At 40.7% G+C, this 20,280-nt stretch overlaps 1 protein-coding gene across 6 annotated transcripts in view; it reads left to right on the top strand.

Annotated features, from left to right (window-relative positions):
• Positions 1–20,127, top strand: part of LOC121314696 (transmembrane protein 245-like) — a 43,057-nt gene extending 22,930 nt beyond the window's left edge. For 4 of the 6 annotated variants that reach the window (XM_041248214.1, XM_041248215.1, XM_041248212.1 and 1 more), the window contains 4 exons: positions 2,736–2,836; positions 14,566–14,740; positions 17,641–17,835; positions 19,434–20,127. In XM_041248214.1, coding sequence (XP_041104148.1) covers positions 2,736–2,836; positions 14,566–14,740; positions 17,641–17,835; positions 19,434–19,479 — 517 coding nt within the window. In that variant the 3' untranslated portion in view covers positions 19,480–20,127. Of the gene's footprint in view, positions 1–2,735; positions 2,837–6,168; positions 6,230–7,554; positions 7,753–14,565; positions 14,741–17,640; positions 17,836–19,433 lie in introns of those variants that run through there. The other 2 variants (XR_005950129.1, XM_041248216.1) reach the window with 2 other exon arrangements.
• The last annotated feature ends 153 nt before the right edge of the window (positions 20,128–20,280 follow it).

Genomic DNA, 20,280 nt, shown 5'->3' with positions numbered 1-20,280 from the left:
TTATCTTCTGTACAGATCCTGTACATAGAAAATACGACACACTTCTTGTTATGTTTAAACAAAAAAATGATGGGCAATAAAAAACATGAAACTACTTACTCTTTAAATAGTATTTAAACCAATCTTTTCTTGTAACCTGTTTTGTAAAACTATTTTTAAAAACCTATGATACACGGCACGTTAAATTTTAAAAGACTCTCTCTTAGCACTTTATTTCATGTTTCTTTTTTCTTTTTCTGAACTCCAGTGTGAGAACCTTTCCTGATCTTTCTTAAAATCAAGTTTACAAAATTGTTGATCATTAGCCCTACATTCACCTTTAATACGAGGGAATTAATTAAGGTTGGAGCAACCAAGTTTAATTAAACTGCTCTCCGCATGATCAGTTTGTGACAGCTGTAGACTGGAACAGAACTCTGCTAGAAAAGAAACACCTTCTAAGAAATAAGAATTGTGTACCCTTAAAGGTGTAGTCCTTGTATTTGTATCAATACTTAGTAAACAGTAAGTGCTACATTTAGAAATGCTAAAGAAACATAAGAAATGAAAACGTTTCAACTAGAAGTCTTTCAGTATTGATAGAAACGTTTGTTATTGTTGCTAATTCTGTCTTTTGAAAATGTTTTATCTTTTTTTTAGTTTCACTGCTGTCAACATCACTGTTGCATTAAATATTAATTTATTTCCTTAATATCTGTAAAGGATAAAATCCATGAATATACTGTGCATGAGGGTGTGCCAAAGCATAATCCGTGCTTCAGTGGTCAGCTTGTTGTGTGACATCACAGTAACGTATTTGCCAAGCTTTTAATCCGTAAAACAAAAATAAATCTTTAATCAGTAAATGGCTAATTACATGTGTTATAAGCAAAAAAAACACAACTGTTCTTTTGGGGTAAATTAACAAAGCAGTTTTAAAATAGAGTGCACAAACAGCAAGTTTACAAATAAAGCACCAGACATTATCAAATAAAAGATGTATTAACATTTTTTTTTTTTTAAAGTGGCGAATACTCAACCTGTTTGACTATTTTGTAATTGTTCGACTCTCATATTAGATGTTTTAACCCTAGTGTGTAGGTTTGTCCAACTTTGGATGCCTAAAATAATGAATGAATCACTTTGACATTGTCTGAACTCAACATTTCTCCATTTAATGATTCTCAAAGCTCTTTACTCCAAATAATTGTTTTAGAAAGGAAAAACACACCCAATAAAGTCCCAAGAAATAAATTCAGGGGCTTGCAAGCTGGTTCTTGTTTGCTTTAGAATTGTAATTGGTGTTTTCAGTTTCAAATTATTTGGAGTTAAAAGCTTAGACAATCCAGCCCTCAAAATTGTTCATGATTATTAACTTAAAATATTAGTAAGATGAAGTACTGATCACATTTGTCTGACTTGCTTGCTATTCCAGAGTTGATGATCTAGACTGGAGGCTAGTCTAGCTGTAAAGAAAAGGTTTATTTCAATGCACAAAGAGCATGAGAATAGACAGATTCAAGATGGCTGTGCTCTGTGGTAATCTGAACGCATTATTCCTTTCATGCTGAAGCAATAACTTTATTGTTAATGAGAGGGAGAGTGTATATTACAAACTGACTGCTCTCAATGCAATTTCCATTTACTATCGTTCATCTTTGTGTAATTGGTGTTCAAAGAAATTCATTTAATATTTATAATGCTTTCTGTTGGGCTGAAGATCTCAATCTTAAAATGATTTGCCACAGAGCAGCTGCTACGAAGGTAATGTCTAAGCAAATCAGGGAGCGCTGTTAACAGACAGATGGTTTGACGGCAAGCTGCACTTCTGCAGCATACATATTTGTGACCAAAATGTTTAAAATGACTCACACCCATTAAACCTATTTTGCTCCAGAAATGTTTGCGACCTGTTTGCATGTATGTATTGTTAGTGGAATTTGATTTTGTGCCAAAAATGTTTGCGATTTTTGTTTCATACACGAAAATGCAAAATAAAAAGCTTAGAAATATTTATGGCTTTACGGTAACCTTGTTTTTTGACTGGCTGGGTATGATTTTACAGTATATGACACTCATTGTTGACACCTATTTTGACAATTGTCAACAGATGAGATCAGCACATGCGATCATTTTCAATATCCATTATGCATTGGGAATCAAACTGGGTGATAGTTAAGAACAACTATAGACTATAAAAAACCAATGCCATTAGTCGAACATCCTGAATGCTGAAACTCTCAAAAGATAAATTTAGAATAACCAATTGATTCATGTCTTTCTGTTCCTGTATGCAGACACACACCCACACACTTGCATACATTATTTGCATTGTATTATTGATTTAGTTCACATAGCTTGTTTTAGTAGTCCCTGTACTGATGAAGAGCACAAGTTCGGATTAGAAACTCAACTTATTTAGTTTTTAGTTAGTTCTAAATACAGAATATGCTTACAGCTACTAGAATTTAAGGGACAAAATATTTTTTTGTAAACCAGTCTTTCTTAAACCAACATAACCAGCTCTTGAACAAGCATTCCTGTCTTTTGAACCGCTCTGTCCAGTTGAAAACCGGTGCCGGTAAGAGCTGAGGATCACAGAAAATCATGTTTTTGAATTTTAGGACGGAGGTGTTTAGATCTGCCCCTTTTTAGAGCATCAAAAAAGACTCCCTTGACTTGTACCTCTAGGGCTTAGTAGTTCGGTTCTAGTTTTGAGTTGGACTTGTTTTATTTGACTACATTTTTTGTTCCAGAGGTGTTTTCGACGCTTCCCTGAAGATGGCTGGTTTCTATGGACTGTATACATGGCTTACACACACTGTATTTGGAATCAACATTGTCTTCATTCCATCAGGTGAGTAAAAATAGTGGCAACCAGTTCCTTAAAATCTATCGTCTCAGCTGGAACTACCTTTTATTAACATTGCTGTTGGTCCTTGCTTTACTGAGCTCAGAATCTTTATTGTTATGTGGTTGCATATAACAATAAACCTGTTGCATTCTGGTACCTTAGGTGTGTGTCACATGGTTGGGTTGCATCTACACCATTGGAGTACTGGAACTAGGAAGCAACAGCAGCAACTTTTCATCCGTAGTGCAGTCTTTCATATATTTGCATATTCCAAACTGAAGCATAAAGTACAAAAAAAAAAAAAAAAATTAAAAATCAAAAGATCTTCATGGGAACTAGTAATACGGTATTATTGCTTGTGCTAGTAAGAGATAAGAGGATTTATTGTAGCCCTGATTTTTAATCTGTTCTGCTGGCCTGACAGAAGGAGAAATCAAGTTGTTGGAGAAGAGAGATGTGAGGGAAAATAAGGCTTTGAAACTCTCGAGAGAACTATTGTGAATAATTCTAGAGATGCAGTATGAAAAAAAAAAGAGCAGAACCTGAGCGGAGCTGAAGAAAAAATAAATAAAACAAAGATGGACAGCAATGCGGCAGTCAGCGGGCGCGAGCCTTCCTAACTGAGAGCAGCAGTAGCAACCACAAACATCAGCATTCAGCTCCCTGAGCCCTTCGATTTTTCAAAGTCTCAAGAAATGGATCCAGAGATTTGATTGGTTTCGACAGGCGAGTAATCTGCACACATCCCCAGATTAAAAACCGGTAAATACACTCATCTATTGTATGGGAGATGACACAGACAATATTCTTAGAGGCTTAAATATGAGTGAGGGAGCGCTAAAGCAATGTGAAACTGTAAAAGAAGGATTCAATGGATACTTCATAGTGAGGAGAAATGCAATCTATGAGAGAGCCAGGTTTAATCAGAGAAAACAGGGAGAAGAGGAGCAGGTGGATTTGTTTGTTACTGCACTGTATGCGCTGGCTGAACACTGTAATTGTGAAATACTTCATGACGAGCCTATAAATTAGTAGTTGACCTGAAAGACGTTAGTTTGTCAGAGAAAATGCAGCTTGACAAAGGTTTAACTTTAGAAAAAGCAGTCAATATGGCCAGATAGTCTGAAGAAATTAAGACAGCAGGCCAACCTTAGAGGCAATACAAAGGAAGCAGCCCAGGAGTCATGCTCTGGTTTGATTTGGTTAAGTTAAAAAAAAAAGTTTAGCAAACCCAAAAAGCAGTACAGCAAGTTCAGTAAACAGCCAACACAGCAGAAGCCGGAAAAAAAAAACATTGCTAAAGATGTGGTAAAATGCCTTTACAGCCAAGATGACAGTGCCCAGCAAATAAAATGACATGCCACTTAGGCAGAAAAAGTGTCATTTTAAGAAAGGCTGTAGGTCACAGAGGTCAGTGCATGAGATCCAGGAAGAAGACAACATTTTCTTAGGAATAATTGAAGCGGGAGATGACCTGTTGTTAACACATATATGCATTAAAAGCACAAGTGTGACATTTTAAATTGACACTGGAACATATGTTACAGTGATTCCAGAAGAGATCTATCATGACATACATCCAAATGATTGCATGCTTAATTTGAAGCAAGCCAAGAAACTTTTATTCTGTCCAGGTCGAATGCCACTAGATGTGTTAGGCATTTAAAGTGAAAAATTTAAGAAAGGCAGTAAAGAAGCTATAGAAGATGTTTATGTTGTGAGAAACTATTACAAAGTTGAAACTAGTTTCACGGCTAGATAGTATAGATGCCTTGATGCTCAAAGACAGATATTCAAAGTTGTTCAGCGGAGCAGTGCAACAGCCATATGAAATAAAACTTAAGCCAAATGCTGTGCCTTAAGACCCCGAGAAGAATTCCCCTTCCACTGATACATCAAGTGAAAGAAGAGCTCCAGCACATGGAACATATAGGTGTAATCAGCAGCATTGAGGGACCAACAGACTGGTGATCAGGCATTATTGTAGTGCCTAAGAAGACAGGTGCTGTACGCATATGTGTGGCTCTCACTAAGCTCAATTAATCTGTCTGTCGGGAGAAATACATTCTTCATCTGTTGAACAAACGCTAGGCATGCTGGCAGCAGCAAACGATGCGAACATGGGATTCTGACAGATACCCCTAAGAGAAGTCACCTAAATTTACAACCTTCATTACTCCTTTTGGCAGATATTTCTTTAACAGAGTACCATTTGGAATAGCATCAGCACCAGAACACTTCCAGAATCGAATGGTGACCAAAGTCACTGAAGGTCTAGAAAGTGTGGTGTGTCACATAGACGATCTATTGATTTGGGGAAAAACCCAGGAAGAGCACGATGTTTGTTTACACACAGTGTTGGAGAAAATCCAAGATGCAGGCATTACTCTCAACCTTGAAAATGTGAACTAGGAAAACAGGTTGAGTTCATGGGCCACATTCCTTTTGGGGCATTGATCAAGATAATTCCTTTGCAATGCCGAGAAAAGAGCTCTGCATGACCCCAACAAAGAAACAAAAGTGTCAGCAGATGCTGCTTCATACTGTTTGGCAGCTTCAAAAACAAGAAAACAAGAGCCTGTTGCTTATGCTTCACGATCTTTAACTCCCACGGAGCAACGCTATGCTCAGGTGGAGAAGGAGGCTTTAAGCCTGACGTGGGCATGTGAACGATTCTGGGATTTTCTGATTGGAAAGCATTTTCAAATGGAAACTGATCATAAGCCTTTACTGAGCTTACTGGGTGCTAAAGAGCTAGATGCACTCCCAACCAGAATTCAGTGTTTCAGAATGTGACTGATGAGGTACTCCTATTTGATTTCACATGTGCCAAGTAAGAACCTGATCACAGTGGACACACTGTCACTTGTACCGCTTGAAGTGAAGAACACCTGAACTGTGACTGAGCTAATGGAGGAAAACCAATGTATACGTAGATTTTTTAAAGGAAAATCTGCCAGCAAACAAAAAGTATCTGAATGAAATCCCAGCTCATTTAAAAGAAGATTTAACAAATATATATTTTTTATTCTTGTTTTATTTGTTTAAGGCGGGCAGTCTTCCTCAGCCATGCTTGCCTGTTTCATCCTCTTTGAACTGCTGGTGTAACTGCCTAGTCTTTATTTGCACTGACGTCTTCCACCAGCGTTACGGGGTATCCCCTGTTAGGCCAACCCAGTGCATAGCCAAGTGCAGTACTTATGATCCCAGCAATCCCCCAAGGCCTGCCTCTCAGAGAGAGGGAAAGCCAACACACCTTCTTCCCCACCTCTCTGTGTCATCATCATGACTAACTGGCAGATCTTACGGGGCTGCTGTCCTCTTCCTTATTACAGATTGAAACCCACAAATAAGGGACCACGACAGACGCTGGGTTTGCCTGGCCCATATTAAGTAAGTCAATCCAATTTCTTAAAGAAATTCTACAACAGATCTTGCGAAACAGCACTGGGTTCCAAACGTTTGTTCTTTGCTGAACAACTTAGGCTCTCTCACTGAGATAAAAAACGGAATAACATTCTCCCGTGGATCCAGAAATCCTACACTGTTGCCATAATATTTAATCACAGAATGCACCAATGCAGGAAGTGAAACCACTTTATATTGGATGGATTATCTCTCACTTTATATTGGTCTGAATACTTTATTGATGCATTTCAGAAGTGTACCTGCTGTGTTAGGGACTGTGGATTTTGCTCTCTCTGTGCCAGGCTTGGAAGTGAGCTCTACGCTCAGTGGGACACTCTGGCTATCCTTCTCTAATCAGATGTTGACTCATTAGGTAGCACACAAAAAATCCTGCCTGGGGATTACCTGAAATCTGCTCCATCTAGTTGTCCTGTTAGTGCGGGGCTTGTGGCAGTGAGAGTTACAAGCCATCAGCTGTGTATTGCTTTTTGTGGGTTTTTTATGACTCCCCACACCCATACCAGTCCCTACAAAGAAACTGCTTCATAAGGACGTAAGAAAATGTACAAACTAGAACCATGCAGTCCCTGTCACAATTGTCCCCCACCCTAAGTTTTCAACAGTGTGCTCATATCTCGTTATATAGAGCACTGGTGACATTGGTAAGCATCTTTATGGGATTTTATTATTTCCTGAGTGCAGACTGCTTGTTTTATTGTATTGCCATATGAAATACATACCGTATATTGCAGTGTCTCCTAAAATACCTAACCCAGAGGTGCTAGAAAAGTGAAGGCCTAGATGACAAAGAGTTGATTCAAGTATTGCTCTTTTGTATTTGAAATGCTTGTCTTTTTTGTTTTTTATAAGGTGTGCTGCTGGTGTTATTTACTAATGAAGTTGGTAGTCTGCCAGGGTGGTTGGCATCATAGCTGTGGTATTTATTCCAGCTGGCAAAGCTCAGCCTCCTGGTTGTACTGCAAGGAGCCTGTCTCTTCTCCTGCTTTGGGACTAAGGATAATTTGCTTTGTTCCTGCTGCGGAGGATTCGGTTTATTAAACCAGGAAAATAATATACACAAAGGTTCACAGTGCTTACTTTCCAGACATTGTTATTTAAAGACTTACTTAGAGTATTAAATAGTGTGTAGATATGCACATTAATGTAAATACAAATTCCCCTTAGTCATTCTGTGTATACCAGACTGTGACAGGGGGCAGGCTTTGTCACTGGCATTTCGAAGCATGCGAGCCACTGCAGGAGCAGCTTGGATGCTCGAGGGGAGACTCACTGTCAGTTAATTGCTTGAACAGGGGACTCAGCCAGGGCTGGCTGACCATGAATCCCTGATTGGGTGGTGGACGACCCTGAGGAGCCGCCTACCAGTCAAAAAGAGGATGCGCTACACACCCATGTTGCCGAACTGGTGCACTCTGTACTCTGCAGGAGAGAGAAAGACAGAACCAGCTAAAAGCACTCAGAGGCAGCCCTTCATGCTCAGAAGAGCAAAAGTAAGAGCAATATACCCTAATACTGCAAGCCAATTTGCCTTGTGTGTCAATGCCATAGAGAAGGGTTAGTTTAGAGGGATCAGGAGTGATCCCCATACAGAATAGTGAGGGGTGTGCAGTGGGTAGCAGGACCCACCTTCTAGCGGAGGAGGCGCTCAGCCACTGTATTGGCTGCCTGTTATATTATCATAGCTTTGTTTGTTGTATTGCCATTTTGTCCCCACTCCTTGTGTACACTCCTGTTGCTGTGTGTGCCCAGGGCCCTACCATTGCTGGTCATGTGGTTTTCCTTGCTTTGTTTTGCTCCACACCCTAGGTACTACCATTGCTGGTACCCTAGGGTGGCAGCATGCAATAGTGCCCGCCATATTTGAGAAATTAAATCAGCCTGCTTGAACGACGTTTCAAAGAACAACCTTCTGTGTCCGGCTCTTCAATATAGTGCACGCTTAGTGATCTCTACAGAAGGCCGTCTGTGTCAAAAACACATTGTGCTGCTTTAGAGCGTGTCAGAATTTCATGGGACAGAAGAAAGGCAAACATGTAATTCTGCAGTGTCTCGCTTAAACACTGCCCAACTTGCTGGAAAGTTTGTGTAGTGATTTTTGTGTAGATTTGATATATTATATGTTTTTTATTGCGACTTTCTGTTATGTGGAATGTAATAAACGAGAACCAAAATGGTGAGTTTTTTTCCCTTCATTTTACAACGTCATTTCCACATTTCTTTTATTTGAAGTGTTTAAAGTTTAAGTTCAGTTTTAATTTGCTTGTTCAGCTACAAAAAGGCTCAAGTAAACCTCATGTTATTACTTTGTGAAAACATGTCTATGGCCACTGTTTACTGTGAAGAAACGGCAATGACAAGGAATGAAAAAAAAGTAAAAATAAAATGCGTTGTCTGTACTATTTATTTTGTGAATAAACAAAACAATGTTTTGTAGTTAATTCACTAGTTAATTCACTGGGTAAAGTAAGGCCTACACAGCATATTCTTTACTCCTGGGATATCTTTTTACTTTAAAGCATTACATATTGTAACGTCATGCTGTAAAATAAAGACACACACAAGGACTACACACCCCTGCCCCTGCTGCTATGCTGTCTCTGTCTGCATTCTGAGCAATATAATGGCTTTTATTACTTTCCGAAAACGAACAAATATCCAAATGAATATTTAAATAGAGCAAGTATCCAAACATGAAAATTCTGTGTTTGTCCCAGCACTAGATATTGTTGGTAATAAATGCAAAAACAAAATAAAATGTGTAGTTACCTTTAATGATGACTCATGTGAACTTGCATGTCTCTAACCATAAAGTCTGCTCCCACATCTGTTACAGCACGTCTCACTTCAGCTTCCAGATGTTACTGTAGTTCTCCATCAAACATATTCTGCCACACTGTCAGAGTTGGAAAGTCAGTGACATTGAAATCAATTTTCTGCAGTTCAGTAAGCTCTTCCTCCAGTGCCCCTTTGTTAGCCTTGAAAAGGAATGACATGTATTACACTTTGAAATGGGAGGTTTGAGGGGCTCTTTAAAAAAGGGTGCAGCTTTAACCCTTTTAAAATCCTGAAAACGGTCAGCAGGTTATTCAAGCATTCAGTGCACTCACATGTGTCCCGTTCCTTTTTAGAAGCTGAAATTTGCTTTTTCAAAATGCCTGAAATCGTGCCCCTGAAGTTGATCTCGGTATAACTTTAATTTCATCTTGAAACTTTCTACAGATGTGATGAGATCTGGAAGCTGTTTTCCCTTTCCTTGCAGGTCAACATTCAAGTTTATTTAAGTGTCCTGTCAAGTCTGTCAGAAAGTCCTCGGGCCATTCCCCTTCCCGATAGACCATTGAAAGTCAAAAAGTACCCTTCGTTACAGTCCTAATGTTGCCGTACTCAGAGTCAATATCTTTCAGATATTCAGCGAACTGCCTGAGATAAAGAGATTGTGCTCTGATCAGATTGACTGCACTGGCGACCTTAGTCATGACATTAGCCATTTTCACACCTCCAACTTTACGGCACAACCTCCTGGTGAATAATACAATGAAATGCCAACAGATTTAGCACGTCTTCATGTAACCGAGCTACAACACACCCTTTTCCCAACCAAGGTAGTGTCGGTTGTCACAGAAATTCGTTTTTCAAGTGGCAGTTTGTGTTTGTGAAAAAAAAAGTATTTGACTGGTTTGTAAACATCCTCGCCTCTCGTTTGCCCATGTATGCCCAACAGTGTCAGAGTTTCCTCATGACAGACTATGCTATAGTCCACCCATTGAACCCAGATATATAGTTGAACGATATCATAGTTATCAGTTGACTCATCTAATGCAATGCTAAAAGACAGGCTTGATTTGATTGCAACAATCGGACAGTTAGAAATGTGATCAGATATATTGGTAATGCACTGAGCTGCCACGTCATTGCGGAATTGCAGGGAGCAAATTTTACAGAACACCTACTTTATTTCGCTCATGTTATCTAACAAAATATCAGATGCTTCATAAATTCACCATCAGTAAAGGGTTTTTTGTTTCCAGCAATTGACTGGGTTGTGGAGCAAATGGAGACGCTTTTTAAAGCTATGAATCAGCAACAGTCCCTTTTGACGGAGCTGCTGTGAGGTCTCCCCGTTGTCCCCTTCCCCAGGGTTTAACCCACAACCAGCGCAGGAATACTCTTTGTCCCTCGCTGCATCTGAGGACATGGACACCCAAGAATTAATTTTCCCATCCGAGAATGCAGAATCAAGAGATCTTGGCTCCCATGGTTATCCCCTGCCTATCTGAGAAGCTAACCTCCCTTATTAGACGTGCTACCACGGCCATGCAGGTGCCTTGGGCCACAGAAGATGAGCCTAAATGCTCTGCATTTGATAGGGTGCCCACTGCTTTACGGCAGCGTTGCCACCACCCACCCCCGGCTCTCTGGGATTTCTTGCACAAGATGCAATCATCCTTGGCACGTCCAGCGGCTGCCCCTGCTGTCTCAAGATCTTTGGACAGCCAATATAGGGTGCACAACACAGATAAACTGGGTCTTGCCCAGTTTCTGCCTGTTGAGGGCTCCATTGCTTCTCTGGTGCAGATGCTGACCAACCTGCAAAAGAACATCTCATGTCCCAACAAATGGCAATGCCTCCTCCCTAAGTAGAAGCCCCCAGCCTATAAGCCAGCAAAGGAATGGTGAAACAGGCACCCTGAAGCCCAGAAGAAGGCGCAGGCTCGTACAGCCCCTGCTAGGGCTAATGCACAGAACTGCTTTCAGGGTGTGCAGCGTGGAGGCCGATGTAATTATCATCTCTCAAGCAGCAGCTGCAGCAGCTGCAAGTCTATGCGAGCCAGCAGTCCTAGGGTTTGCTGCCACAAGTCCATTTCCCATTATATCCGATCCACCTAGATTATTGGCGATCACGCACCTCAGACACCTGGGTGCTTACCACCATCAAGGCTGATTAATCTCTGTAGTTTCATTTTGGCCCTCCTCCCTTTCGGGGCATGATCGTAACAACAGTCATGATCCCTCAAGACACTATTTTAGTGTCTCTGGAGGTATCGGCCCTACTGCAAAAACAGGCCATTGCAATTGTTCACCTTCTCAACGAAGGAGAAGGGTTTTACTGCAGGTATTCCTGCTGCCAAACGGGATGGTTGTCTCAGACCAATCCTTGACCTTGGACATCTCAGCCTGTACTTGAGAGTACGAAGGTTCAAGATGCTGACAATACAGCAACTATTGCAGTTAGTCAGGTCAGGTGACTTGTTCACTATGGTGGACCTCAAGGACGCCTATTTTTACATCCCTGTAGAATCCAACCACAGGAAATACTTACAGTTTGCTTTTCAAGGTGCCGTGTACGAGTTCTGTGTACTGCCGTGCGGCCTTTCTCTAGCTCCTCGCACTGTCTCAAAAGTGCATGGATGCTCTTCTGGCACCTCTGACACTCAAAGGCATCAGAGTGTTCATCTTACCTGGACGACTGGCTGGTATGTGCCAAGTGAACCATTCTAAAAGCCGGCTGACACCCTCTCAGGGTGTTCTGTCTCGGCATAAGGTCGCCACGCTGTTGAATGACAGGATCCAGAGGCTAACTGTCTGCTTGGAGCTTTTCAGCCCAATGCAGTGGTGATGGTAATGACCTTCCAGAGGTTCTTGGCCTGATGGCAGCTGCATGCCTGGTTCTGTTTTTAGGGCTCCTACACATGTGCCCTCTCCAAGCCTGGGTCACCCTGTCTTCACCCTATGTCACTGTTTGAAAGCTGTCTTGTGGTGGAAACAACTAGCTCATCTGTGCATGGGCACAGTTCTGGGCAGTGTCATGAGGAGAGAGGTGGTGACCACAGACACTTCCAACCTAGGTTGTGGAGCTGTCTGGAATGGGCAGGGGGTGCAGGTGTGTGGAAATCCCCATGGAAGGGTCTCCACTAAATGCTTTGGAGCTGTGGCAGTTTATCTGGCCCTGCAGCAATAATCCAGGGAGACACAAGGGAAGTCACATGTTGATCCGCAGACATCACCAAAGTGGTGTCTTATATCAACCACCATGAAGGTCTGTGGTATCCTGGTCCCAGAAGCTTTTGCTGTGGATTCAAAACACCTGTTTTCAATAAGAACAGTTCACCTGCTAGGGGTGAGGAACTGTGTGGCAAACCTTCTCTCGAGAGGTGGCCTCACAGTTTGGTATGGCACTTCACCGGAGGTTGTGAACCTCATCTGGAAGAAGTTGGGGTGCGTGCAAATCTCTTTGTGACCCAGGAGTCCATCCATTGTCCCACTGGTATTCCCTAATGGAGAGCAGTCACCCTCTCGGCATAGACGCCCTGGCCCACAGGTGGCCCAAGACTCTGCTCTATGCTTTTCCACTGTTGCCACTGCTTACACAATGCGTGGAGTAGATCAGGCAAGACTGGGCTTGGGTGCTCTTAGTAGCCCCGAAGTGGCCCAGGAAGACCTGGTTCTCAGTACTGGCACAGCTCCTATACGGTCAGCAGTGGGAGTTTCTGGCCTGTCTCGACCTCTGGGTCTGGCCCCTGAGCAGAGACACTTGAGTCACCTCAGGTAATCTGACAGGGTCAATTTCACCATTCCTAATGCCAGGGCAGCATCTACCCGCTCCCAGTACAGCTACAAATAGGGTGTCTTCCAGACATGGTGTCAGTTGGGTTCACTCAACCCCACGACTTGCCCCATGGCAGATATACTGCAATTTTGCAGGACCTGTTTGATGACAGTAAATCTCCCTCCACACTTAAGGTCTACCTGGCAGCTATTCCAGCTTGCTATATTTAAATTGACTCGGTCTCCCCAGGAGCACACTTGCTGGTGGGACCGGTTTTTTGAAGGGCACTCAGAGGTTACGACCCCCTTACAAACGACCTTGTCCATCGCTGGCAGCTCAGTGTAGTGCTGGACAAACTTACAAGACCGCCATTCAAGTCTCTTCATTCTCCACAATTCCTGTCCTTAGAGACAGCTTTACTGCTTGCTATTACCTCTGCCAAGCGGGTAGATGAAATGCATACATTCTCAATGTCGAAAGCCTGTTTGTTTTTTTTGCGGAGGCTAGAACTAAGGTTACAGTACTAGTCCTGCTTTTCTCCCTAAAGCATTTTTGCTTTCCATATCAACCAGTCTGACAGGGAGAGAAAGTTCCATATGCTCTGTCCACTTAGTGCACTAGCATATTATGTTGACCACACCCAGAGTTAGCGGCAATCTGAGCAATTGTTTATTTGCTTCGGGTCCAAGTCCCACAGAGAAGCCCTGTCTAAACAGCGGCTGGCGAGGTGATTTGCAGACACGGTCAGGATTGCATATGATCTAGCCAGCCTGCTCCCACCAGAAAAGATCACTGGTCATTCCACAAAAGACCTTGCAACCTTCTGGGCATTATTCCAGGGCGAATCTGTCACAGGCATTTGCAATGCTGCAGTGTGGGCCACGCCTCATACTTTTACCAGGGTTCTACTGACTGAATGTCGGAGATCCGCCTAACCCTGGTTTTGGGACCAGAGTGTTAAGAACAGCCACTCATTCTGCATTTTGACACAGTTTTATTATCTTCCACTTTAAGTCCTCGGGTAGTTAGCCATACACAATTTTTGGAGTTCTTAGATACTGAAGTTACTCGGTGTAACATTGCAGCATATACACTAAGTGCTGCAAGTTCTTCACTTGCGACGGCTTGGGTATTGTATCCCATTAGATAATGGTTACATTTTATACTTATCTCCTGGGGGCAGAGATGACTTAAAGGAGCAGCTTTGATATAAGTGCTCAGGTAATTCAGGCTATAAGAGATATATCCCATTAGGCAATGGTTACATTTCTATTTCTGTGAACCAGGGTTATGATAATAACCTAATGTTTTCCAGAATCTTCACAGACACATATAGCACTTAAAAGAAGAACGAAAAAGACACAAGAGACAGTCATTCATGCTCTGTAACTCAATTCCTTTGTGTCTTTTGTATACTATTAACATATTATTATTTACCAGAACATAGATATGAGATGTTTAAGGTAACAGCCTTTCTACATGTAAAAGCTATTTTTAAAAAAACAAACAAAAACAAACATACCAGCTTCTTTCTTTCTAAAAGCACAGCACAGTATATGGCTTTCTTAGGTTTGTCTTTACACATTTATCATTGTTTACTATAGTTTAATATGCTTAGTCATACCTGCGCTTTCCCATGTTTTCACCATGCTTTACAAAATACTTTGCCATGATAGTTCTGTAACACAATAAACAGGCCTGGCCCTTTGTCTCCAGCAATGCAGATGGTACCTAGCCTCCTGTGTTTGTGTTTCAGCCATGGCTGCTATCCTGGGAGCTGTGCCTTTCCTGGGGACGTACTGGGCGGCATTGCCTGCAGTCTTAGACCTGTGGCTCGCACAGGGAGAGAGTGTCAAAGCTGTGCTGCTTCTGGTCTTCCATCTGTTACCAACCTACTTTGTGGACACGGCCATCTACTCCGATATATCAGGGTAAGCCTTCATATTGCGGCATGTTGGACAGGAGCCACAGTCACAGGGGACCCAATGGAACTGTGTTTACAAGAGCCACAATCAGCAAGTCTTGTGTTACTGTTGTACAATGAAACCACTTCCCCACCACTAAAGAATTGGCATTTGGGTGTTTTGTAATTTTAATGTTCAACCTTTCTCTTAGGTTTGTATCATGTTCTCTTTGTTTCTGAAGGGTTCTGAGAGTTATCTTTCTCCAATACTTCTCATTTTGCTGTAGCTGTCTCTGAACAGGTATTCTGATAAATTGCCACAGTGAAATTTTAACTTCCGGCTGTCTTTGATTCCTCATTCCAAAAATTCAAGCTTTTGACCTTTTTAACTTTGTTGGCTCCATTTGCTCTATAGTAAAATATAGTATGACATAGCGTGGGGTGGGGGGCAGTACTTTTAAAGGTCAGTCCTGCACGTCGTTTTGGAATGAGGAAATAAAACACTAAGCCCTGATAGTCTGCATCCAACAGCTGAGGTCATTTTAGCTAAAGCCAACTATTAATCATGCTACATATCGAAGGAACAGGTCAAGTAGTCAGTAAAATTCTGCTTTTCTGCTTGGCTCAGTGTCTTACAAATTTGACATTGAAGCAACAGAAAACAATATAAAAAGGCATTTGAAGATTAATGCTAATTGTAGAACTGTTTGAACTGATCTTTTAGGAAAATCAGTGTTTTCAAGCAGGTTAGATGAGAGGTGTGTCCTGCCTGCTGTGTTTCAGAAGCGAATCCCTCGCATGGAATTCTGTAGCATATGGCACAATTTTTTATTTTATTCTTGGTGTTTTCCGGCCTCTCTGTGGGAGCTGTCGGGTTTTGAGATGCGAGAGTCATCAAACACGACTCTTGCTCCAGGCCGTCTTCCAGAAACACTTTTAATACTGACTGTCAGGCTTGACCATCAGACATGGTGAGTTCCCACTGAGGAGGTTTAGCCAGAGCTCCAGACAAGAGTTTCGGTCTGGGAGTAATTTACCGTCTAATTTTAACACTGAGAAAGTAAAATGATTTTCAGGGAGTAAAATATAACACCACCTTGAAGTCATGAGTAATCTCGATAAGTTACTATACAATCTTTAATGGTAATGGGGTAGGCATTAAAAAAGAGCCTTCCATTTTAACTGCAATATTACTTTGAACTACTGTTGGTTAAGCCTCCAAATAGCAATTGATTAATTGCGCACACAAAATATAATCATTTGAATAAATATAGACGATTCTACCGCCCATAGAAATTTTTGCTTCTCTCCCACCAACGTCATTATTTTAATACCATTGCTGTTCAGTAGAAGCTTACGCACAATAGTGGAATGCAAGGGGTAATTAACTGTAATATTAACTGTTTGCTCGTGGCAGGGGCGGATCTTGTTTATTTCATTCTTCTAGAGTAATGTAACTCCTTATTGCTGAAAGACTTACTGAAATTGCACCTTAAGTTTTTGGCAGCATTAGTGGACACTCAACACCTTTTTTTTCAAACTACCGACACATTATTTTTTTGTAACTGGAAAGTTGAACAAAAGTTTACATGCAATTTTGGATATTTTAAATATGCACTAAATTAAAATTCATGCATAGCAATTTTGCTGCACAGCTTGTCTGCCTCCCCTAAAACTTCCACTAACAACTACATCTCCCAGAATCCAATGTCTTCAGTTTATAGGAAACTGTACACAAGAAAAATCAACCCAACAAACATTATCCAATCTCTGGCTAGCCCGGTTGTCTTTGCAGCCAATCACAGGAAGACTAAGAAAAATTTGAAGCTACATAGGTTGAAGTGTAAACACCCCAGGTCAGCTACAAATCCAACTGCAACCGCTAAAAAAAAGGTGCCTATAATATTAAAAGAACGGTTTTATAACTTACTAACGCATTTCCTAATCTTATTTATCTGTATGGCTTTATGACGTTCTAACATGCTCACTGAGTTTAAGAATTTAATGTTAATAAATAGGTAAGGTAATTTGCAGAGTCAGTGTGATACCTCGAAAAAAATGCGCTGAGCCAATAAATTTAAATTAAGTGAGTATTTCAGATTTTTGAATGTGTTAAAACGGGAGGTACACAGCTTGTCTGGACCGCTGGGTTTAAAACTCTAGTACCAGGAAAATGTAAAATCTAGGGCTTACCTGTTGGTCAGGTGGTGTAATTGCTACTCTCATAAAACTTGCATGTGGGTCTATGGAGCATATGGTATTTTTTTGTGATACCCCAATAACACAAGACACCAGATTAATATATATATATATATATATATATATATATATATATATATATATATATATATATATATATATATATATATACTGTAATGATGAAAGAAACTGCTTCTTGTTTAAATATTAAACAATGGCAGTATTTAGACCTGATCATGAGGGGAAATAAAATATGCTGTCATTGGTGCATAGCAAAATAAGAACTTGGAAATGGGTAAATGCAGTACAGCATCTACTGAGTGTTTCTGACTGCTGCTGGTGCTGATGCTGCTGCAAATACACTAGTGATTGACAGTTTGAGTTTTATCCCTCCAGAATTAAGAGCTGCAGGCAAAATATCTGGAGCCAGTCAGCCAAGGGGATTGAGGTCTCCAAGCTGCCACCAGCAAATTTGGACTTTGGGAACTCACAAAAACAAGAATATGTCTGCAGAGATTTAAAGCTGTGTTTAGAAAGCACTTGGAGAACCCACTTAATGTTGGTGGTGGTGGTTTTTAATAATATTGTATGCATGTATGCATGTGACTGCCTCTTCTTAAGCTGCCCCTTGAAAAAAATGATAATTAAGTCCAGTTTACAGCTCAGTTTCTCTCCCCCACTGAATGGACAGGGTTTAAGAGATCTGTTTGTTCTTGTTGATTCTGTCAGCGGAGGACACCCCTATCTGACGGGTCTGGCAGTGGCAGGAGGGGCCTACTATCTGGGCCTGGAAGGAGCGATCATGGGGCCGATCCTGCTCTGCATCCTGGTGGTCGCCTCCAATATCTACAGCGCCATGCTGATGAGCCCGAGCAGCGCCCAGCCCATCCCAGTGCAGCCAGTCTGGCCTCTGAGCACACACAGGTGAGGCAGGGAAAAAAACAGCAGGGCTGCAGGGGACAGTTTATCAGGGGACTTCGAGTACATGCAGTGTTTTACATTTTTTAACTTTAATTTTTTTTTTTAAATTCAACTAAATATTTTTTAGTTTTGTAACAATGTATTGTTGTCCTGGGAAAACTTGATTCACCTCATTTTGCTTTAGATTAGCACAAAAAAAAAGTTATCTAAAAAACTATCCCACGAACATTTCAGTTTTCAGAAAAGTATATGCAGTGGGTAATAGGATGCAAGCTTTTCAAAGAAAAATGAAATTGTGGATTATGCAGGATACCCCTCAATTATTCATTCAGAGGAAGTCCATCGAAACTAGACACAACTAAGTTCAGTGCTTACGAGAGCTGATGAAAACTTCATGGAAGGAAATCGTCACAAGACCCAATTAAGTCAAATTAAGTCATCTTATTAATTCTGTTACTGTAAATTCTTCCTTGATCCTTGATTCTTCATTGAGTACTGGGAATCCCAAAGCCATACTGTAGCTCATACATTGACATGTTTTGAATACAATATGAAGAAAGGCATTTACAATCCCCTTACCAGTTTTTTTTTTTTGTTTGTTTTTTTTTTCTGAAGGGAAAAACACCAAATACAATACTACAGCTATGGCCAAAAGTTTTGCATCACCATATAGAATTAACAAATGTTGCTTCATAAAGTCGAATGAATCCTGCTGAGTAATGGAAAAATGTAGCATGTAGTCATATACTTCTGTTTTTAATTGTCACAATCCTAAAATTTTAGGATGCTGCAAAACTTCTGGCCATAGCTTTACAGCAAGAAACAACTTGAAACTACTTCTAAGACCCTAAATGAAAAAGTTTATTTCTTCGTGGATAACTTTATTCAGTGCTTTTTCCTTTTCTGAACCAATAAATGTAGCCCTTTGCATCTTAAAATGTGTAAATGTAAAGAGAATTTTCTGTGTATTAGATTTAAGAGTTTTAAGGCAACAGCATTAAGATCCACCACTGATTAAATCACTAAAATAGACCCCAAATTTTCTTCACATTGGGTGGTTTAGGGAAAAATACTTCGATAATGAATGACGTAGCCATTTGATAGGTCCCATTGAATGGCTATTGCAAACACATAATTATACATCTTTACACGAAGGTTAGTGGACACCAATTTGGAATTTTTTAAAGACAGTCTGCAATACCCTTGAACAGGAACATCTGACAAGAAGAGACCCTTTTAAAATAGCATTGGATTAATATTCTCCATATTGGTGGCCTCACGTGTGGTGTGCAGGGTGAGGCACACAGTCAGGGGAGAGTAGCTCAACGACAAAGAGGCAGTTGGCTTGGTTGAGAGATCAGAAGATGGACTGGGAAGTAAAAACAGGGAGAACATATAGTAATGCGGCACAATAAATATTTAAAAAAAGGAGGTTACCAGTTTGTAAGAGGGTGTTGTAGACTCCATTTTGACCTTCTGTTCTGACCTAAAGGTAAATGGACAAGAGCACAGAGAGTAAGAAAAGAAAAACATCAAAGCTGATCATGCTGCCTGCCTTCAGGAAGTGATGTGTGTTTTTTTTTTTTTTTTGTGTGTTCCAGGGGTTTTACAGACCATCCTGATGATCCAAAGGAAGACACAGACTGAGGGAGGAGGGAGAGGAAGCCACGACACATGCTTTGCATGCTGGCTGCCAGTGCCTGTTGCACTGCTACGTACCAAATGAACCAACCGGGAGTAGGCGTTTCTTTTCACAGCTGCTTGCCTTACATCCTTTGCACTTAGTCTGTCAAGCAGACAAGCCTGCCTCACCTCATTTTGCACAAAACCAATCGGGGCTCTCCTGCGAAAGAAGGGGGCCAGGTGGCTCGACGCTGTCTCGTCATCTGAACTTGTAGAGGCAGCTTTCTTTCAGTGTCCCGTTGAGTCGGTTTTTGAGGCTACAGAAGCTTTCTAAGATTCTTTTCTTGTTTTTTGGGTTTTTTTTTCTTGTTCTTTTGAGTTCAAAACCTTGCATTCTGAAAGCTGAAGTACTGCTCAGTGTTCAGCATATATCCTTTATTTTGTTTTGCTGTTTGATTAAGATAGATCACAAAGCCTACAATATGGTTTTAGTCAAATAGTACCTTCTGAAATATAGTTCATTTGAAATCTCTTAAGCTCACTGTGACAAGGTCCTGTATGTTTATATTTAGTTTCAGTTGTGCTAACTTTTCCCTTTAATTAGGGCTGTTGTTTTTTAATGTTTTGCATATGGTTGGTTATAACTCATAATATATGTACTTGATAATATATATATATATAACAAATATATATATATATAATATACAATATATATATATTATATATCTATATATATATAGCATTAATATATACTACTTCTGATAACATAACTACTTAAAACCCTGTTAAAGCACAGCATTAAAACAGTATATTTTATGTATACTT

The sequence above is a fragment of the Polyodon spathula genome, chromosome 4, assembly GCF_017654505.1.
Source record: "Polyodon spathula isolate WHYD16114869_AA chromosome 4, ASM1765450v1, whole genome shotgun sequence".
Classification (NCBI taxonomy): Eukaryota; Metazoa; Chordata; class Actinopteri; order Acipenseriformes; family Polyodontidae; genus Polyodon; species Polyodon spathula.
The sequence above is the reverse complement of the archived record's forward strand: the minus strand, read 5'-3'. Positions and strand labels throughout refer to the sequence as shown.